Here is a 21,418-nt window from a genome sequence, read left to right on the forward strand (position 1 = left end):
TAATAATAATAATCTGAATGTACACTTCAATACTGGGCAATAAACAGTCAACTATCAACAGTTACATGTATATTATCTTTTTTTTTTTTTTGTTCGTCTTCTTCATTTTCCCTTTTCACATACAAAAAGGTTTTGGGGAGGGGAGGGTAGAGGGGGAGGGACAAGTCAGTACTTGTACTTTCATCAAATTAGTGCACGATTTCCTTTCTTCTGACAGAGAACAGACTCCCCTGCAAAGCCAGAAATAATGACAATAATAGAAAAACAAAACAAATTGGGATAATTAAAAGTGAACCAGTGGCGCTCTTGGATTTCCCGTTCTTCCAATACGACTAATTCAGAAGAAAAAAACGATAGACTAATAGTCTGTTCTTGCTGCTCAACTGTTGAGAGGTTGAAGGTTGTCACTTTTTGCACATCAGAACTTCATCTGGTGGAGCAAGGTCACGATCAGCACAAGACATATGGAGCAATGGGACAACACCGACGCCCCGTTCACGTCGTGGATTGCTCCCGGACCTGGAGTGGGGGGGGGGGGGGGGGGAGACAACAGATATTGCACTTTAGTTCTAATGAGGAGCTTTTACATTTGGAGTACGGCTCCTCCGAATGTGTGGTTCAGGTACTGCTAGGTCAAAAACCCAGATTAATCACTCAAACATTTAAAGCTGGTGAGATAATTAGTTAATTATGAGAAAAAATATGAATCGATGCACCGAAAAGTGTAGTGAATATTCAACGAGGATCTCGCTGGTAAGCGGCAGGTGGATAATATTAGGTCCACTCAGTTTTTGGGGTGATGTCAGAGTACAATCTGTGCTTGGCTTATCTCAGAATTTATAATTTGCCAGTAGACATGTTTTTAACCGTTTTTTTTAACACGTAAGCCTCAAAATGTCCACCTGGCCTTTTTTTTTTGCTTATTTTAACCAGAAAAGGAGCTTTTGCCCATTTTTCCAGAACACCTGGCAGTGATTTACAATTTACTGCATGTAAAAAGACAGTCTTAACAGTTTAAAGTCAAGGAATTTGATTTAATGGGGAAAAAACACATGAATGAAGAGATTTTTGCATTTTATGTTGTATTTTATGTTAAAATTTGAACAGTATAAAACATACTTATGGTTTTTGCCTTTTATATGCTTTTAATTTATTGTATTTTAACTTTCTTTATTTTACCATTTGGTATCTGTTGTGCAGCACTTTGGTAACTTTGTTGTTTATAAAATGTGCTATACAAATAAAGTGGATTGGATTGGATACTTCCAATGGAATTTTTCAAGTATCTGTGTCAAAATTTGACATTTGATATAATGCCATGCTTTCTGAGTGTGTGTCAGTGAAATTACCGTAATAACCACGAATGATAGGCTTTGAAGTGCAGGTTCTTAGCTGTGAGAAACTGTTGGTATTTTTCTGATAGCACAATTACACAATGCAAATTGTGTTTCCTCAAACTGGCGATACGCTCAGTGTTAAAGGGTAAGAGTAGATAATAGGCTACGTGCACACTGGAACTTCCGCCTAGCAACCGTGGCTTCCTGTGAGCCAGGCTACTTCCGGTAGATCGTGTTGTTGTGATTTCCCGGAGACACTAGTGAAGTGCTAAGTCGTAGAGTCAATTTTATTCGTAACAGTTAGCGGAATTTGGATCGAAGAGATTATTATCGGTACAATAGTACGATAAACTTTCACAGGTTTCCCGGTGGATGTGTGTGTGCGAGCCCAATGGATGGTGAAGGTACGGCGGGACGAGGACATCCGAGTTTATACAGCCTTGTCCTCAAATTAAACGTTTTTGCTTTTTTAAAAGTCGTACCGCTATTTCAGTAATTAATAAGCGCAAGTCACAAGACTGAGTGCCGCATTTGCTGTTCGCTGTCTGGGTCTCCGCTCCCACACGAGCCATATGATAACCGTCTCGCTTGTATCCGAAATCCGCACATTTTTACGAATAAAATCAAGAAGCAGCCCAGCAAACCACAAGTCACGGTTGCTAGGCGGAAGTTCCATTGTGCAAACTGTGATTCATATGCACATGTGAGCTTATTTCCTCAGGAGCCTAACATCCATGCTGCAATCGCCATGGAAACTAACGAATGTTAGAAATGAAAAAAAAAGAAAAAAAAAGAAGGTAAATCTGTGCATTGCATAGAGTGGGTGATTTTTTTTTTTTTTTTTTATGTGCACAGATGCTCGCCTGTGAAGAAGCAATCACGAAAGGTTGTCCGTTCAAACATGACACGGCGACGACGTAAACATAAATAACACATTTTACATATTTACATATCTCGCTTCAGCGCAAATCAAAAACGAGGATACGTCTCCTTACCGTATAGGATTATGCTGGCATTAGTGATTCCCATGGTGTTCATGGCGACGCACGTGTAGTTCCCGTAGTCTTCTTCTGAGACGTTGAAAAAGATGAGCATGGAATGTTTACCTTGGTTCTCGATCTTAACCCCGTTTAGACCGTTATAGAGCCTGCAAGAGCGACGAGAATCACATTTAACGGTTAAGCTGGTGAGAAAAAGAGAAGAAAATGTGTTGCTTCTGTTTATAAAATCCTTATGTTACAAATACATTCACAGCAATTTTTTTCCAGGGCCATAACTCAGAAACAGCTCACTACCTTATTGACATAATTGTACATTTGTGATCTTCATAGTTCAGTGCGCGTCACTTTCCCTCAGTTCCTCTACCACCGTTTCATTGCCTTTTTCCTTCCATGTTTGTAGACGCCAGTCGTTTATTTTATCAGCGTCCTCCATCATTTTATTCTCGAGGACTGGGTTTCCGTTTTTTTCGGGGGCCTGACGAGCAATGCGCCTGTCACCGTCAGGGATCATTTAACGGCGCAACAGAGCCTGTGTTTATATCAGCTCGCCAGCTCTGGGACTGCTCATAAACATCTTTCCAGTCTCCAGCCAGCCTTCAGCTAAAAGAGGGCTGCATCCAAAACAGAGGGAGAAAATTCTCCTCACCTCTGAGCCAAACACCACACCGTCACAGAGCACTTTTATGATCATATCTGCGCTCTGTACTCCCTCTATTTTCTTCTTTTAATGTTTATGTAAATATATAATGACCTGAAAAAAAACAACAACAAAGCAGTATAAATGGTGTTATTACATCACAAGCTCAATCTAATTTCAAATTAGAACATCTCTAAATGAGATAATCCAACTGCTGGTTTATTCCAACTGTTTTTTGAGCAGCAAAATTGACTTCTGAATCGTTTTGTGGGCCTTTTCATGTTTTCAGTATGCATATATATGTATACATGTGTATATATATATGTATATATATCTATGCATACATACATACACATACATACATATATACATACGTGTACATTTACACATGTGTATATGTACACATACATATATACACAAATACACATTTACACACATACATACAACATATACATATATATACACATAGATACGTATATATACACACATATACATATATATACATACACATACACATACACATATATACTCCAACGTGTTTACAAACTTGAGACTGAGAGACACAAGTAGTAGAGCTTTTTGTTATTGATTTTAACGCAATGGCTTTACTGATACCGAGTCCATACCATTAAACGGTCAATGCAGCATCTTTCATAATGTTGATGAAGCCTATAGAAGTGATCTACAGTAGCTCAGAGGAATAGACTTGCCTGCGGTCTTCTTTGTACCACTCGAAATCCGCCCGCGGGACAGCGGAGGCTTCACATTGCAGGACTCCTCTTTGTCCGACCGGAATACCCGTACTTCTTGCCTTAGATATGAACGGTGGATCTATAAAACAAAGTGAAATAACCTGTTAATAGCTTTATATACAGGCAATTTGCTGTTGCTGTATCATAATGTATACATTTAAATCAATCTATAGCATCTTATATAACAGCAGTTACCTATCATTAAGGACTGTATACAACAAAACAGTACAGCAATATGTGATAAAAAGATACAATAATGAGGTTTAGTATGATCTAAAGTCATCAAATTTCATTATATAAATCTCAAAGACAGAATTCAGATGAAAGATTGTAATTGAAATGGCATCAGAGCAGTATCCATTTCATAGTTTCTGTGAGCCCATGTGTCAGTGTGACACCACACTGTGTTCCCTCCAACAGTTTGACCAATGTGAACGGTGACTGGTGTGGACCCTTACAGTTGACGGTGACTTGCACCGTCCTAACATCAGGACTGGAGATGTCATTGGAGGCGATGCACTCGTACGATCCCGACTGCTCTTTGGTGATGGCTGTCAGCTCCAGGTTTTCCCCCTCTGTCACAAATTTGTGGGTGCCTGTAGAGAGAGGACAAAAAAGCTTTTCAAACCCAGCTCTTCACCAGAGCCGTCGGTGAAATGTAGAGAATGAGAGAGAATAAACAAAACAAAAAACGCCATTTCACACATAGCCATTCTTTTGTTACATCCTGCATGCCTTGTATAATAATATATATTACACATATAGTCAGTTAGTAATTAATTCCGGCTCAGTTAATTGCCTCAACCACCAATTCCACAATAGTGAGTGGACTAACTAATGAAAGAATAAAGTGCTGGAGGATTATGGAAAGTTCCTGGGAATTAGGGAACAGGAAGAACAAGTGGCTTAACCAGGAACTGTGGGTCTAAATGGAAGTTCCAGTGTGTGTTTGTAGAGCAATCACCCCACTACCACCCATCCTGTTCACGAAAATTCATCTTTTTTTCATATATAAAAGCAACATAATATAGAAAATGATTTTCAGTCGGACAATAATGTACCAAAATACATGTTGATAAGGGGCTTTTCGGAAATGGGAATCTAATTTGTCTGTACGTGCTCATGAAGATGGAGGTGCTCAGGAGATTTTTATACCACTTGGAAGCCAGACTAATCCGAAAAGAAGAAGAAACTGGCCGATTGAATAAGGAATCAAAAAAAGAAGGGATTTCAAAAACAGGAAAGTATTGTAAATCCGACCACAGTGGGTGTCTGTGGATTGGGGGATTTCCTGTTTCAAAATGTCCTCAGCATACAGACAGGCCAGAGTGTATGAGCTTATTAAAAAAATAATAATCTATTGCATGGAAACAAGCCCACTTAAGTAACACCACAAATTACCCCCTGACACTGGGGATGTTAAAAGCATGTTCTTGAGATATCTCAGCGTGGGTGGGGGGGAAATGGATAAGAACACTAATCCCAATCAGTAGAAATGTCAATCCAGCAATAGCTCGCCACATTAGCATAATGTCATTGGGCTTTCCAAATCCTCAGCTGTTGCAGCTGGGGATTCTCTGTAAAGGTTGTGGGCTCGGGATAATCGCATAACAAGGAAAAGTGTTAACACTTGGTAATTGCCTAATGTGGTTTATTCATGATGAAAATGTTCACAGTGTTGTTTTTCGTTACTTGGATGGAAAATGGTGGAAGAAGTAGAAGAGGTGTACTTCTAATGATGTCAATTTTAGTAAAATATTTAATAACAGAAAGCAGGATTAACCAAAGATAATCCAGGCCTACACACAGAGAGAGAGACGACTGCCGTCACTTCATGGTGGTATTCAAACCAGGGATCTGTGAAGAACCAGTTGTTATGGCCAGCCAAAAGCAAAATATACTTCTAAAAGGTACAATATTATATTATTTTTGGGGTTAAACCACAAGCTAAAAGGAACATGCTTGTAACATTTAATGGCATCTACTGGTAAAGCAATTTAACAGCCTTCCAAGCACTCGGCAGCCCTCTTTTGTTGTTGGAAAATGTTTTTCCATCAACACGGCACCATTTTAGAAAATGTCTCCATCCACACAAAACCCTCCAGTGACTCTAAACGCTGCAGTACATGTGCCAGGCCTGCACCAAAACTGGAGAAGAAGAAGAAGCTGAGCATGTGCATATGGCATGTGTGCTTTTAGGAAAGAAAAATGTGTTTCAGGGCTCCCAAAATGATGTTTCCATGTGGATAAAAACATGTTTTGCATGGACAGCCCATGAAGGGTCTTTTCTACAGCCAGTATTTGGTTTGTCAGTTTTCTGATTACTACTGCATGGACTTTGCTTGTGCTTCCTGGTTTTCTGCTGTTCTTCATTGGGTCCTGGTTGGGCCAGTGCCAGCCACCAAGTATGTTCTTTATAAATTCACTCAAGTCTGTGTCTGGCTTCTGGAGGAATCACAAGCCCAGAGGTGTCAAACTGACAGCCCGTGGGCCACATGCAGCCCCCACAGTCGATTACATGTGACCCACCGCTTAATATCATATTTTAATGAAAACATGGCCTGCAACCTCCTCTTCATTTAAACACAGTGTGTGTCTGAGCTGCCAGTGAGGTGATAGAATATGATATTTTTTATAGTAGTAGCAATAACACATTTTGGTTGTAATTATCACATCATTAAAATTAAAATACAAGTTTCCATGTTATTAAACTAAATTTAGATTTTTTTTTTTTATATTAATAGATTTTGCATGTAGTTCTTATTGTGAAGTTTACAGTGACACCATGTCAGAACAAGCACTTTTACATTGAAATTCTGTGACTTATCATCATGAATAGGTTTATTGTGATATCATGATGCAATATTGTGTCATTCCAGAAGGTCATTTGACTTTGACAACCCTGCACAAGCTCTTCAATAATTAATTTAGTCATTACAATCATTATTATTTATTCATTAATATACAGTATATCTTCTCCTTTGAGAATCCACTCCTCAACAACTGTTTTTTGTTATGTGACATTTCGCTCTCACTTTCTATTAATAAATACGGAACAGATTCAGAGTCTAAGTCTTTAGTAACAACAAACACAATCAGCTCCTGGTATGTAGATTTACGATTTAATCAACTCTTTGCACGTTCCAATTTCATCCACTGCTGTGGCAGGATGTGCGAGTGTGCGGCTCTTGCACGTTGTATTGTTAAAAAAACAATATCAACTATTGTTGGGCAGAAAACACAGCAGGCGTGACAAGATGTGAAGTTTACATAAAGAATCAGATAATAACCACACATTGCAACAAAGTGAATATGATAATATGAATGTCAAGCTATTACCCATACAAATGAATATAAAGAGGCCATAATTTTACTCTGGATGAATGAAAAAAAAACACACACACACAAAAAAACATTAGCACAGCATCAGTGCCAGTACAGCATGACTGGATGACTAATGAGAGAGTCATTAAAGTACCGGGTGGCAGCCGGCACAAATGAGCATCTAAAAGCACTCAGCGGAGCACCTCAGCAATATTAGCCATTAGCTTAAGGAGCTCTGCTGCCTCGACGTCACTCTGCGCTGCCATTGTCGAAAGATTACTATAATCCATTTACAAGCATTGCGACAGAAAACGCCAGCCATTGTCGTGAAAGAGAACTTGGTTCTGAGACAAATCAAGCAGCGGGAGAAGCGTATTAGAATTTCAAAGGACAGTTTGTTAAGAAGCTGTTGGCTGAAGATGACAGGCATCAATTTATATTTCACAATAAATGTTATTTTTATTATTATTATTATTATTATTTTTGAAAGAATTTTGTACAATGCATGGTCTTCAGCAGGCAAGACAAATTATGGAGTTTTTGCAAACAGATTTTGATATTTTTTACGAAATTATCATAACCAGGCGGGGATTTGCGAGCACCAACATTTAAGTGAGTTAAAGTGAAGACAGAAGTGCATTGTGTGTTACTAGAACTACATAACGGGTAAATGTGTTGAAACTTAAACCTGGTTCAATCGCTTGGTTTCCATTGGAAGCCTGAACTTTTTTGGATGGATTTCGCCTCTGGAAAAGTCCTGTCACTTTTTTCCTTAACCACACGAGGTTGACATTTTTAGGTTTAAGTGAAATGATAAATGAATAAGAATTATTCATAAGACTGCTTTGGGATTTTTCTAAAGATATTTAAGGTCCCCATTAGGATAATTGTAGAGAGTTGGGTAGATCGATGACATTTTATCGAGCTAAAGGCTAGATTCCCATCAGCCCCGGCTGTACCTTCAATTTAGAGCTACAGTAATTAGGACATTTCACAATGATAATAGGCTAAACTGAAATAAATGTATCAAATATATAATCCATTAGCATACTGATACTAGATATACCACAATTATATTTAAAGTTTCCGTCCCGTCATGCACAACCACAACTTTACTCTTCCATTTCCAATTCTGAAAATGTTCCCATCACAGTCTGCAGTAACACATAATCCACGCTGAATGTTCAAGCACAATGCATATTTGTGGCCAAAATGCATACATGTGGTCCAGTATATTATGAGTCCAACAGTGTGGTTCTGTAGGCGCTCGGTTTGCTCTGGCACAAGCAGAACAAAGTAGAATTTGGCACAGAGATACGAGCTGTGAGCTGGTATTGGCATTGTGTATAATTGTATCTGTTTGAGCGCTAACAAATCAAAACACCACGTTAGCATATTTACACAGCCCTTGTGGAATTCTGTCCATTGAGAGGCAACAGAGTAAGGGCAGAAAAGAGTTGAAAAAAGAGACAAAAAAGAGAAACAACCTGCAATTACGATTAACTGTTGTGAAATTGCACTTGCCTCTATTTTCAGAGTGCCGTTTTATTGGTAAACACACTGAGGTGTGACAATTGCCAATATACGGACAAAGAACACAACCAGCACATCAACAAAAGGACTTGAAGTAATTACTTTAATCAACTATCAAAAGTATTTTTTGAATTGTGTAAGAGTCAGCCAGGAACAGTATCATAAATTACAACCGCAACTTTGAAGAACATTTCAACTTCACTTGTCACCAAATAAATGTGTGCAATCAGAATGTGAATGACTTGTAAATTGCATATCATTACACTTAAAGCTTTCATCCAGTGTCTGCGTTTTAATGAGGAACGCGTTAAAGCTTTGAAAAGCTGTGGCTGGAAAGGAAAAAAAACAAAAACAAAAAAACAAGTATATGCACAGTTATGCATATGTTCTTGAGGCTCTTTGCTTCAACAAATTACATTTCGTTTGTAGAATAGAGAAGAGAAACACGGAAGGTTTATATCAAAAAGGGAAAGACGTGTGGGAACTGTAGCTAAACTCATACTGACAGTTTTAGGATTCTCAAGTAATTGGACGGATTCATATGAAGTCAAACAAAATCAGATTTATGGTGCCGTAATTTTTATCTTTCTAGTGTTGTTATCCCTTCAGCTCTTTGCTGCTGTTGACTTGTACATGACCTTAGAAAGAAGCCGCCCCACAACAGTATAACCGGCCCTTCTGACAATTGTGGCTGCCTTTCCGATTTTGGGAAAGGCAGCCACCCTCTTATAGTTGGACTAGCAGATAACGCAGTATGGAGTCAAATTACGATTGCATGTTTAAGTTTCAACTGTACCCAATCTGTGCACTCAGAGCATGCTCCATATTTCCCATCTTAAAGCTTTGACCTGGAAATAAAAATAATAAATCGGGTCCATAGAGGAGGACGAAGAAGACAACGGTGAGAAAAAACATCTAATAAATTCATTTCCCAAGAGTGGTTGTATACTGAGACAAGGACAGTAATCTATGTAAAGCGAATGGTCAAGCCAAAAGGAATAATACTGAGAGTCTCTTCACTCTGCTCTTCAACAGGTGGATTTTAAATCAAGATTTAAATCAAGTGCCAGTCAACAATACGCGACCTCTTCAACCTTCCTTGGTCATATATTTCAGATGATGAAATGCCACCACAGTTTGATGTATTTGGCTGAACCTGAGCTTATAGTGCTCCTGAAAAACCGCTGTATCCATCCTGTGGCTTCTTCTGCTCAAGTGGCAACTCATTGGAAATCCCGCCCACATTTTAAAGCCTTGAATTTAGTATTTTGGCCAATGATGGCCATGTTGTTTATTTCTTAAACCAGACACCAACAACTATATTTGGATGAGTGACAGGCTGTCTGAGTAAGAGCTCCTCTTATATAGACGTCCACGGCACTTGCAACCTTTCCCCTATTGGAAGGTGCCAGGTGTCAATTATGTGGTATAAATGCCTCAGTTGGTCATCAAGAGGCCATAAACTCTTCAGAAAAATATTTACCTTCAATATAAAGTGAGAAATAGTTTGATTTCTACTTATTTTTGCAACTACAGATGTCGCCACCTGATGGCCAATAATAACGCTATAGATATTTCAATTTTTATACAGTCGATGGATGTACTAAGGCATAAGACTCCCTGTTCACCAAATACCGTCTCGATGATTAATCACGGAACATGTGTATCTACTGAAGAAAGTCCTTGACTCCAAATCTTGACACTTTTCATTGATTAGACTCAGGTCATTTTCTACTTTTCTTGTGCACACACTTTGCTTTCTTTAGACTGTACCAGACTGTTGGTTTTGTCAAAGCAACTATTTGCTATCTCTCTGACATACTTTTCCCTTATCCTTTTTAATCCCACACAGTAATTACATTATCCTCCTTCCTTGCATGATTTACTATTCTTAGTTTTCATAACGACAGATAAAAGGGCCGTATCTCCCACACAGTTCTTACTACAGTATATAGATGTGAACCTTCACATAAAGCCGAGATTTTGGAACAAAGTATTCATTATTTATTCCATTATTTTATTTCATCTTTGGGAATCTGTCAAACTCTGGACTAAAAAGTGTCATAGTGTGATATCTGCTAATTGTCTGCATAATTTGGTAGAAGAAACAGAATACATAATTATGTAAGGGTGGTGCTGGTGGTGAAGTGGAAGTTTGTTTTTTCTCAAAAGAAGACGTGGGACAGGATGTGGGACTTGCCTGAGAAACACAAGTGTGCCGGCGCTACCATTAGCCAGCAGATAATTGTAGTTTTTGTTTATCCACTACAATGCCATGTAGTTATTCTCTGAGCTGAATTCTGTACCCAGTAGAATGTACTTGAAACGGTCTACGGTCCTTTTGATGGCGAGACACTCCAGCTGCCCCCGCTGAGCACCGTGTCTCCCTCAGGACTGGTTTCCTGCTGACACCATCCACCGGTCTTTTGTCTCCTCCCTCACCTTGCGGTCACATTTCACCAATGCCTCTGCCTCAGGCATCAGTCTGCGAGTTGAAGGGCACACTAAAGTTTGGCTGCATCTGCCACCGTCTTTATATTTTTTTGATGACCCTCTCGGATCACCTTCACTCTCCTTTTGCTAGTTCCCCCTGAGGGTGATAACGCTTCTACAATATAGAGGCCAGGTCGGCCATATTCTCTGGATATGTCTGGTCTCAAAGGAGGTGGCAGGGTACAGGCAATCATCCTGCTGCCATGTCCTTCTGCACCTGTACTGTACTCAATATCCCCCAGATTACGCAAGTCACATTTCCGTTTTTCATTTCTGGAATGGCGGCGTTTAAAAGCTTTCATTATATCAAATGTCGAAGTAAACACAAGAATGGTAATCACAGTTGCAGCAGTGTCAGGAGGAAAAAAAAGGCCTTTCAATCATCAAAGACATAAGACACTGAAGAACTTTGCTCTTCCAACACAAAATGTTCGAAAATAGACTTTTAGAAAGAACTCAAAAATAACCTAAATGGAAAATATCCATCTCAAAGTGATAAACATCCATTTTGTTGTCTATGGGCAGCTACATATTCGGCAGTATTAATGTGAAACTGCAGATGTAAGATGTAAGGACACCTCTTCACCTTCACTAGGGCACCCCTAGTGGTTGTTCTAATATAACCGCTACTCATACAGGTCTCTGGAATGGAAAGATATATGCATTTAACATTTAAAAAAATTAAAAAGGTCTACAAGAGTTGGACAATACATGCAATAAAACACCTGCCATTATTGGCTTTATTGGAGTTTTAGAGATGGAGAGATTGGACAGAGAGCTTACAGATAAAACTCAACAATCAGCTACTGTGTTGGTGGTCTGGCCGACTGCAGTTTAAATTTGTATAGATTCTTAAAACCTATACTTGAAAGTGATGTTTGCTCCTATTACTGGATGCTCCCCCCTCCCACCCCTTATTCCCTCACACACTAATGTAACTAATATATCGCATGGGCGAGAGCAATCTTTCTCAAATTGTAGGTCGCGACCCAAAAGCAGGTCAGTGGGCGAAACTGAGTGGGACACAGATGTGTGCCAGACGAAAATAAATGATACAATTTATACCGGTATAGTTTGATGCTGAACTCACCGGCTCACTGTCTGCGTCCCATAGTCTGTGCTCTGCAAATTCCTCTCAACACTTTTCTGCTCAACTAGAGTTTTTCCCGGCTGCGAAGCTGTCACTTCTTAGCAAAACTCCATGCATCTAATTCCTTCGTGGAAGGCACAATTTTCTCACAAGGCACCACACTTGGTCGATTTTGACATTTATAACTGCAACTTACTTAGCGGAGCAGAGCTCATGCAACTGCAGCCGAAGGGAGAGAGAAATAGACGGAGAGGAGCAGTGGTCGATGAACACAAAGCAGTAACTTGAACGTAAACACAGACATAAACAGAGTGCAGCGTCTGCTCCGACAGACACTCTGTGCTCTCAGTGAGTGACATACTCGCTACCTCACTGATGTACATCTGTGCTGCAGCTCTCCGACACAGTGTTTAACATTTAACAAGGTCTGACAAAACAAAACAGTGGACATACCGAATACAAAAAAACTGGACGTGTAGCGATAATGAAGTTGAAGATATACGAATATATATATATGCTGATATATTGCAGGTGTATTCTTCAGTCCAGACTGCCCTTTGTTATTTCCACAGCTGGTGCTTTGTTTATCAGGAAAGGGAAAAAAAACCTGCAAGTGCTTTATTCCGTTTGCAGTTTTAATAAAAAAATGCCTGTGATATCTTGCGTATGGTCTTGTGCCACAACTGACATTTAGGGTGAATTCCAATTCCTTGCTTAACCTTCAATCTTAACCCTCAATCTCAAAAATGCGTGCTCCCGCTAGTGCAAGTGTTGTCCCGATTCCCAGAAAAATTAAGTTGAGGGGCAAGTTTAAGGGCTGTATCGCCCTCAACATTGAGATTTTCCGAGACCACCCTTGGGAGCAAGGGCTACCCAGAATGCATTGCACGTTTTGACATAACAAAGATGGCGCCAAAAGCAGCGAAACGAGTATGCTGCAAATTAAGTATTTTCTTTGTTAATAGAGATATACAAATTATACAAACCATTGTATTATCTTAGTTTAGGCCCATATTATGGATTACTGACGTAATTGTTGCGTAACATTTTTTTTTTTTTTTTACAATCTTTTGTCAATAGCCGGCCGGTGCGGACAAGCGATCGTTTGCTATTGTTTACTTTTCATTAATCCCTGGTGTGCGGTAACTGTCAGCTGAATATGTCCGTGGTTGTGGTATTTGTATGAGTATCATCTTATAACTAACTGACAACCTAATAACTTGACTGACAAACGGATCGTAATAAATAATCGTGACGTAAATGTGTTCTTCTTCTTTTTTGGAGTTGACAGACTGGACGCAGCTTTCGCGTTATTCTGCCCCCTACAGTCTGAAGACGTATCTGCATTTAAGGGGTGTCCCATTTCTAAGTGACAAAATAACCCTCAACACTTGATTTTGAGGGCCAGTTAAGATTAAGGGTTGAGCTCGAGGGTTAAGATAGGAATTGGAATTGGCCCTGAGACTTTTCATATATGTGTTTATTGCCACTCAGCCTAATACCAGAATATTAATTCAAGCCCTAAGATACACATATGCTATACACATGTGCTATATAGTGTCTGATATGTATACTTTTTTCGGGACAACCTATAAGCAATCTGATAAAAAGTACTCAAAGTTCTTTAAATTGGTGAAATTTGTAAATATGTCACATTTCAAAGTTCGCTAATGTTAAAAATAGAAGAAAAACGGTCCACTTTGACACATAAGATGAAAAAACCTGACCTATAAGAACACACATGTCCATATAAGGCATTGTATAATTCCCATGGCATTTTACCAAGGGTGTACCTGCGGCACTGATCTTTAAGGGTTAAGGCATTGTGTATTACTGCACTATTATGTGAAATAAAGTTGGTGAAAAAAAAATTGGGTCATGACTTAATGACTGGGGATAAATGTGGGTCCCAAGGCTGGATCATTTGAGAGGACTATATTCCTGCCCAAGTCCCACGAGGCTGTGACAATTACCATGCTGCTGCAGAGGCGCTGTGATACCAACAGTCCCACAGGGCTCCGCGCGGTACTGCTGTCGCCGCAGCATTTTGCCGCTTAATTGTTTCATGCAGTCGTTGCAGGCAGCAAATCAAACTCGAAATCAAACACCTGAAAGTAAAATAACTTTTTTTTTTCCTTCCCTTTTGTTTGCCTCATCTTGCTGGAGCTCAAACACCTGCAACCATCGAGTGATTGGTGTAAATTCTGGGAAGAACATCAATTGAGATTCTTGTAAATAGAATGATTTGTGTTGGGATGCAAATGATTTGTGTGTTGTTGTTTTTTTTACTGCAGCAAACTGCTACCATACCTGCACAGGTTTTGCCTATGGCGATAAATAAGTGAAATGAAAGCTGTTTTTAAAAAGTTTTTAAAAGTTTGCAACATAGAAAGACACTGACACTGTATGGCATTTCTAATTTGCTTTGAAATCACACAGGGGCAGGTGTGGCTGCCAAAAAAATTAAAATTAAAATGCAAGAGCTTTTCTTACTGCACATGCATTCAGTGTGGCCTGGGCCTTGTTGCAGCACACACTCCCAGAGAAGACACACACACCCGATTCAACAGATCAGCAATGCAGCTGTTGTGTGCAATAAGGCAGAAGATTGATTTTAACCAAACACAACAGCTCACCAAACAAAAACACGAGGAAGCATGTGTTCGACTTTGTTTACCGTCTAAAAGCCCAATGCGGATGGGAACAATTTTACATGGGAAGGTGGAATAATGTAAATTTACCACAGGAAAAACTGTATTATAAATGGCCAGGGGATTCGTAGGGGATAAAAAATCTAAATAAAACAAGGACAATTGAGAGTGGTTAAGTCGCTCCGCCTGTCACACATCATCATAGTGCCTCGATTGATGCTTGAAAATCCATGGAAAACTACTTGTAAACAAGAAATGACATATTTACCGCTAGTCTATTCAGGATCAGTATTAGCTGGGGTAATTGTTCTGGACCTTTTAACCCCACATAAAAGTCACCGTAATGATTACTGACATGGATTCGGACGGGATACTCTCACTCCCTTTGTCGACATTGAAATGTGTTTGAACAACAACTATCTGGCGCCAAACTTTTTGTTTCCAAAGTCAGGTGAAACAGTGCCAGTGTCTTTCCGCTCTCCACCAGACAGATGGTAATTGAGTGAAGCTATGGTGGTTAATATTTAGGGTGCATGCTAAACGACCACTCGAGCTTTGAAGGGCATATGGCACAAGTCATACAGGAATTAAATGGCAGGCAGGAACAGAAGGCCGCTATCTTCTTCACCTTTTAAGCTGACAAAACAGCCTTTGCATAGTAGATTATGATGCACGGTGAACTGGTGGAAATGTGACAACTTTGCTAACTTTCAGTTTGCCAACTGGGAGCTCATCAAGCCCCGGTACAGAGCGCTGTTAATGCCTGCACATTTATACACATCTCAGTCCAATAATTGAGATGGATGTCGGCAGAAATAGCACCGCTTTAAAACAACATGCTCACGCATTGTAGTGTATAAGAACAGCTCACATTATGCCGCCGCCTGCTCAGTGTGGCATATGCAGACTGATATAAATATTCTGACGCCAGCTGCTCAGTCTCGGTATGAAAAGACGACGATGACTAGAGTTCAGGCAATGACGGAGCATAATATTAGAGCGCAAAGAAAGGCAACAATCTGGGGCTCAGGCAGCCGGACAAATCTACAAAACAACCCTCGGGCTGTTATTTCAAGAACAACCTCAGCAATACTAAATTTGTTGACCATTAAAAATCATCAAATGAATAAATTCTGGTATTTTGGATAATTCAGCCCCTTTTCCCTCATTTTTAATACTTTCATTGAGTAGCAAAGAGACTCTGTCCAAACTTGCAAGCCTGATTTTATTGTTGCAAAGTTTCTGTCCTAGACCTTCATCGGGATGAGCCTCCTAAGACTTTTCGATATCTTAATAATAATAATAATAATAAAACGTAGCCACCTGCTTCTTATTCCCTATAGATGTGACAGGAGTGAGCTCTGACAGCTGTTATTATATTAGAGTCCCCCTGTGCAAAGTATAAGCTTTGTTTGCTGGAGGTTGCCACTGGTTTCTAAGACAACCACAGAGTGTTTCTAACCATAATTTTAATGTTAATTACACTTACTTTTACTTTAGCATCCACATGGTAGGCTCTTCAGTCAGTACAGACATTATTAGAAGTGGAATTAGCTTTTTTTTTGCACACGTACTCATTAATGATAGTGAATTTGCCCTCTGCATTTAACACATCCTTATTAAACACAGACAAGCTGGGCAGCACTTATCTGCAGCTGGGGAGCAATGGGGGATTGGGTGCCTTGCTCACGGGCATTGTATAGCTACAAAAACACTGAAGAAGAACAGTCAGAACAAGTAAAAAAAAAAGAAGGTGTAAATAACTACTCGCATATGATTGTTTGTATTCATAATGTTAAATATAACATTCATAAATAGACAAGATAATGTGCTTTGGGTCACCATAATACGTAATAATTATGAATATGGTTCAGTTGTGAAGTAGATTATTCACTTTCCTCTCATTTTACTCAACAAAAAGTCACTAAAGTCACTCAAAAATAACGATTGCGTCACTCCTGTGATCGCATGGTGCCGTATGGCTGCAAAACACTGAGCAAAGGGGGAGAAACAAAGCGGAAAAAGAGCAATGGTTCTATTTTCTTTGCAGCGCTGACACAGCAATATGAGGACAAAGTGGAAGGAGACACAGGAACTGGAGCACTTTTAGAAACTTAGCGTGACAGTGTACCTCATGGTCAAGTGCACTGTCACACTAAGTACTGGGACACTTTGAGGGACTTACTGTGTCAGTGCACACGCTGGAGTGTCGTGGAGTTTTCGATCCACATCCAGTTCCCTGACTGAGGCCACAGCAGCTCCCACACCAGAGACTTTAGAGAAGTCATAACCATAATCTCATACTTATCGTGAACCATCTTGATTGTTGTTGTGTGGATTGTTTTGAACCATAGCCAGAGGGCTGTGTCACACAAAGATATAGAAATAATAAAGCCGGGATTTTACATTTGTCGTGGGCTGATTAAGCCTAGTCTCCTTTTTTTCATGAAAGCAGTCACATGTACGTTGCCATGGAGATTCATTATGTGCAGCTAGTCCTGTTCTGGCTTAAAATACCACAGGTAAAAAGAAAACATGAAAGAACGAGTAAAACATGGATGAAATACAGGCAAAAGCAACATCGTTTTTTAAATTATGAACACAGGTCTGCGAGGTATTCATGTGAAACACGTGAGTTATGAAGACGGCCTTTCTTATTTGTTCTGTGTCAACATTAAACAATAGGAGGCGCAACAAAAAGAGAAACCGTAATTACACAGCTGGCAGATTCTCTACGGTGATGTCATTTCTCATCATATACATGGAAAAAAGTTATGTTAAACTCCTGAGTTCTTATAATAATAACTAAAGCCAGGATGGACTGTAGGTCAAAACCTGGCTTTCTTCTTTACAACCTGTTATTTTTTAATTATGCTTTTGTGTAACTGCCCTCATGTGTGTGCTGAACAGGTCATGTCGACATTTGAAAGCAACACTTTTGCCTTTATTAGTGTCTCCTGCTTCTGTTCCAGCCTGGTTGACCAGCGCCAATGCCTGTGTCCTTTCCCCCCCCTCACACAGCCACACTGTTAACCATTAATAAATGCTGACACGAGACATGATATCACATGCGTAATTGTTACATTCCCTAATGCAAATGATTTTTTTTTTTTTTTTTTTTTTACAATAAGGCCCTGACCATCATTGTTGGCAGCACCTCTAATTGTGATATGGCACCATCCCAAGATGAGATGCCCAGAATAAGCTTTCCCTTAGACAATAGTGACTTCTCTGTGCAGACTAATTAAGAGACTGCTGACATTTAATAAGAAACAAGCTACAGAGAAGATAATGGAACAATGGGAGGGATGTTTGAGGCCCTTACGTGCAGCTAAGGGACACCGTCATAGCTGGATATGGAAGCTACATGCAAATGTATTAATAATCCTAAAAATCTGCAAATCTCCCATCTGAAAATGAGATTACGCACCCGCAAAAGGGTTATTCAATATGATTTGTTTGTATTTGTAATGTTAAATATAATACAAATGTAAACCTGCATGTTAAAAAATGTTTAACTAGAGAAGTGCTTCAAAGTCCCCACAATACAGCAAATCCTTTTCACTGAACAATTTTGTACTAAAATCATTCAAAAAATAACAATTACATGTTAGATATTGTGGATGATGTGCAAGTCTTGAAATAGATAGATAATTGCAACTCTCTCTCTCTCCATCTCTATCTCAGCTGACATAATAACTTGATTGGAAAACTGTCTGTGAGATACTGAGGACAGCGTTTTTTCCTACATTGGACCGCAAGTCAAGTTTCTCCAAACTAAACACCAGCATCTTCAAAACCAGGGATTTCTTATCACCCTGTGAAAAACTCCATTACCATCTTTCACCCAGACATCTCTCGGGCCAACTTCTCCCAAAATGGTGCCAAACGTTCATTAAAAGTAACATTTATATATGTCCTCCTTGTCCATTTCCATGTAAACATCATGGTCCTTCTCATTTAAGTCTCTGCATGGTCTGACACTGACATACTGTATACCTCAGAGCCTCTAACTCCTTGAAGCTTCTGCAGACCTCTCAGATCCTCACTCTTGGCTGCAGCTTTTACTGAAATGAAAAGGCCACTCTTTTTTCTGCAGCAGCCCTTAAATAGCCTGCCGCTGGCTCAGGCTCAATCTTTTGATGCTTTCAGGTGTAACTTAAGACAAACCTTTGTTCCGTGGCTTTAAATTGTTTAAAAAGGCTCTGTTTTTCCAACTCTTGTTTTATGTAACAAATCTATTTGGTGGAGTTGGAAAGATCACTAGATTACATCCTCGGGTCATTAAAAATGAATGCTTTTGGGATGAGCTCCTTCCTCCAGATAAGCACAGTCAAAGACACATGTGCTTCATACCTGACAGATAACCTGAAGCAGTCCACTGTTTTTCTAACCCTACTAACACAAAGCATTCTCCTAAGAATAGTTAAAACCAAGCAAAACACTAACATTGAGAGAATGTTCCCTCAGGGAACCAAAAACATTCTCCCGTTGTTGCACTGCGGTCTCTACACGACATTCCCAATTGGTTGCATTTTGGTATTTTGTTTACAATTAAACTAATGAACATTCTGAGAATGTTGTAAAGAACGTTGGGCTGTTTGTATTTCTATCAGCTTCTTGGCGGTGGCATAGGTAGTTTTTTACCAATGATAAAATTGATAAAAACTGCTTCAAAGAACAAGGAGTAGGTCTTTCTCTGCCTTAAGGAGATGAAGAAGCCTAATTTAAGTCGAGTATAGAATTATTGATCCCATAAAATATGTTGCCTAATGTGGCTTCAAGACAATCCGGAGAACTAAGATTCGAAGGCTAACATTAGAAGCCTAGTTCTGGGAACACAATGCATCCGATGTAACATAAAATACCAATTTTGTTATTGACTTTATTAACAACCAGGGGAAAAGGTTACTGACAAGTTCCAACAGTAACATTAACCCAAAGCCAATATCAGAGACCAGAGAGCCTGTCTATATTTCTATATGTGGATAAGATAAACTGGACACTCTAAATTGACCGTAGCTGTACGATAGATGCTCGATGTACCCAGCCGATCGCCCTATGTCAGCTAAAATTGGCACAGCACCCCCCGCGACCCTGATGTGGAGGATAAAGCGTAAGAAGATGGATGGATAGAATACAACACAAAATAGCAGAGCATCAACACCGCATGCATGCAACACACCAAAAGAGCGCAAACCAATGCAATCCCATGTTGTCCACGCAAATAAAAATGTCATATTTGTCACCACGCAGTGGAGACAAATATGACAAATATATGGAGCTTTTATGCAAAGCGCTTTGTGCAACTGGCCCTTTATTCATCCACGCCTGCACGCTCACACCCTGATGAAACGACCTGGGGGCAATTTGGGATGAGCGTCTTGCTCAAGGACAGAGTGACATGTGGATTAGAGAAGCTGTGCATCAAAACCACCAACATTACACTCGATTACCACGAGCAGCTCCACCACCTGAGCCCCGGGAAACGGAATCTGGACACCGCGGCTTGCGTGGCGGTGCCTCTCCAAACAATGACCCTAATATGTATCACCAGGAGAAATGTAGTCTCTAAGCAGGAAAACAGCAGGGTGTTATTCCTGGATAGTTATTTATATAAGGACCCAAAATGTGTTTTTCCAAACACATTTAGCAGAGTGGCATATCTGAGAGCGTGTGAAGGCAGTCAACTGAATAATATGTACGACAGCAATTTTTAGCATACGTAAATTAGGCGCTGCTCCTACACATCCATGTACATTACTGTCCCATCTAATATATATATATATCCTGGTACAGAATGGGTCCTACACAGGAATTTGACACACAACTAGACTGGATTGTCCTTTTCTGAGGGTCACACACGGAGCTGGAACCAACCCCACATGGTGTTGGGACAAGTGGCACCCTGGATGGAATGATGTAGATAATAGTGATAACAATAAGTATCATTAATGTTTTTAATTTTTTTTTTTTAAATCCTCCTGATCTCCATCTTCTTCTTTTTCCTCCTCTTTCTCTCTGAACTTTTTCTTCACGCTCCACCCCGAGCTCTGAGGCCTAATAACATGGCTGCTTTAAGATGTTGCCAAAATCCTGAGGACTAACCTTAAACTTTAGTACGAGTTAGCCATGGAAATTTAATCTGCCCCCACCATTGAACATTTTTGAAGACCCACCTGTTCCCCTTGGCCTTCACTTCCATGTACTTCTACAAATGCTTTCTTTACATTTTCTTTCTTTTTTTTTAAGTCAAGGTTGCAGTTAGATGTATGGAACCGTTCTTTCTTGTAAGACACGGTGAGTGAAATGAGCTTCATTTCAAAGAGGAACTCTTGAGCTAATCTACTATATTTAAGATAATGAGGTTTCAGTTTGCCACATGCTGCAGCCCTGGATCATCACGCTGTCAGAAAATCTGCCTGCCCTTATCAACCGCTAACACGGGGCACTAAAATCTCAAGTAATTCTGTGTGGCAGTGGAGTGTGAAATTCCCAAGCCTGTGTTACATCAGCCTGATAATTCCACCTGATGATAATTAATAACGATCCACCGGCGAGGCGATCATGCACGCCACCTCGGCTGCACCCCTGTGGCAT

General features: G+C 39.8%; 1 protein-coding gene across 1 annotated transcript in view; it reads right to left on the reverse strand.

The window, feature by feature from the left end:
• Nucleotides 1-418: 418 nt before the first annotated feature.
• The window catches only part of opcml (opioid binding protein/cell adhesion molecule-like), a gene marked incomplete at both ends in the record, with an annotated part of 159,543 nt that continues 138,543 nt past the window's right edge, over nucleotides 419-21,418 (reverse strand). The window contains 4 exons of the mRNA XM_083910529.1: nucleotides 419-519; nucleotides 2,333-2,484; nucleotides 3,686-3,806; nucleotides 4,186-4,323. Of these exons, the coding sequence (XP_083766655.1) occupies nucleotides 419-519; nucleotides 2,333-2,484; nucleotides 3,686-3,806; nucleotides 4,186-4,323 (512 nt within the window). The remainder of the gene's footprint in view (nucleotides 520-2,332; nucleotides 2,485-3,685; nucleotides 3,807-4,185; nucleotides 4,324-21,418) is intronic.

Source organism: Microchirus variegatus (genome assembly GCF_963457635.1).
Source record: "Microchirus variegatus genome assembly, chromosome: 2".
Lineage (NCBI taxonomy): Eukaryota > Metazoa > Chordata > Actinopteri > Pleuronectiformes > Soleidae > Microchirus > Microchirus variegatus.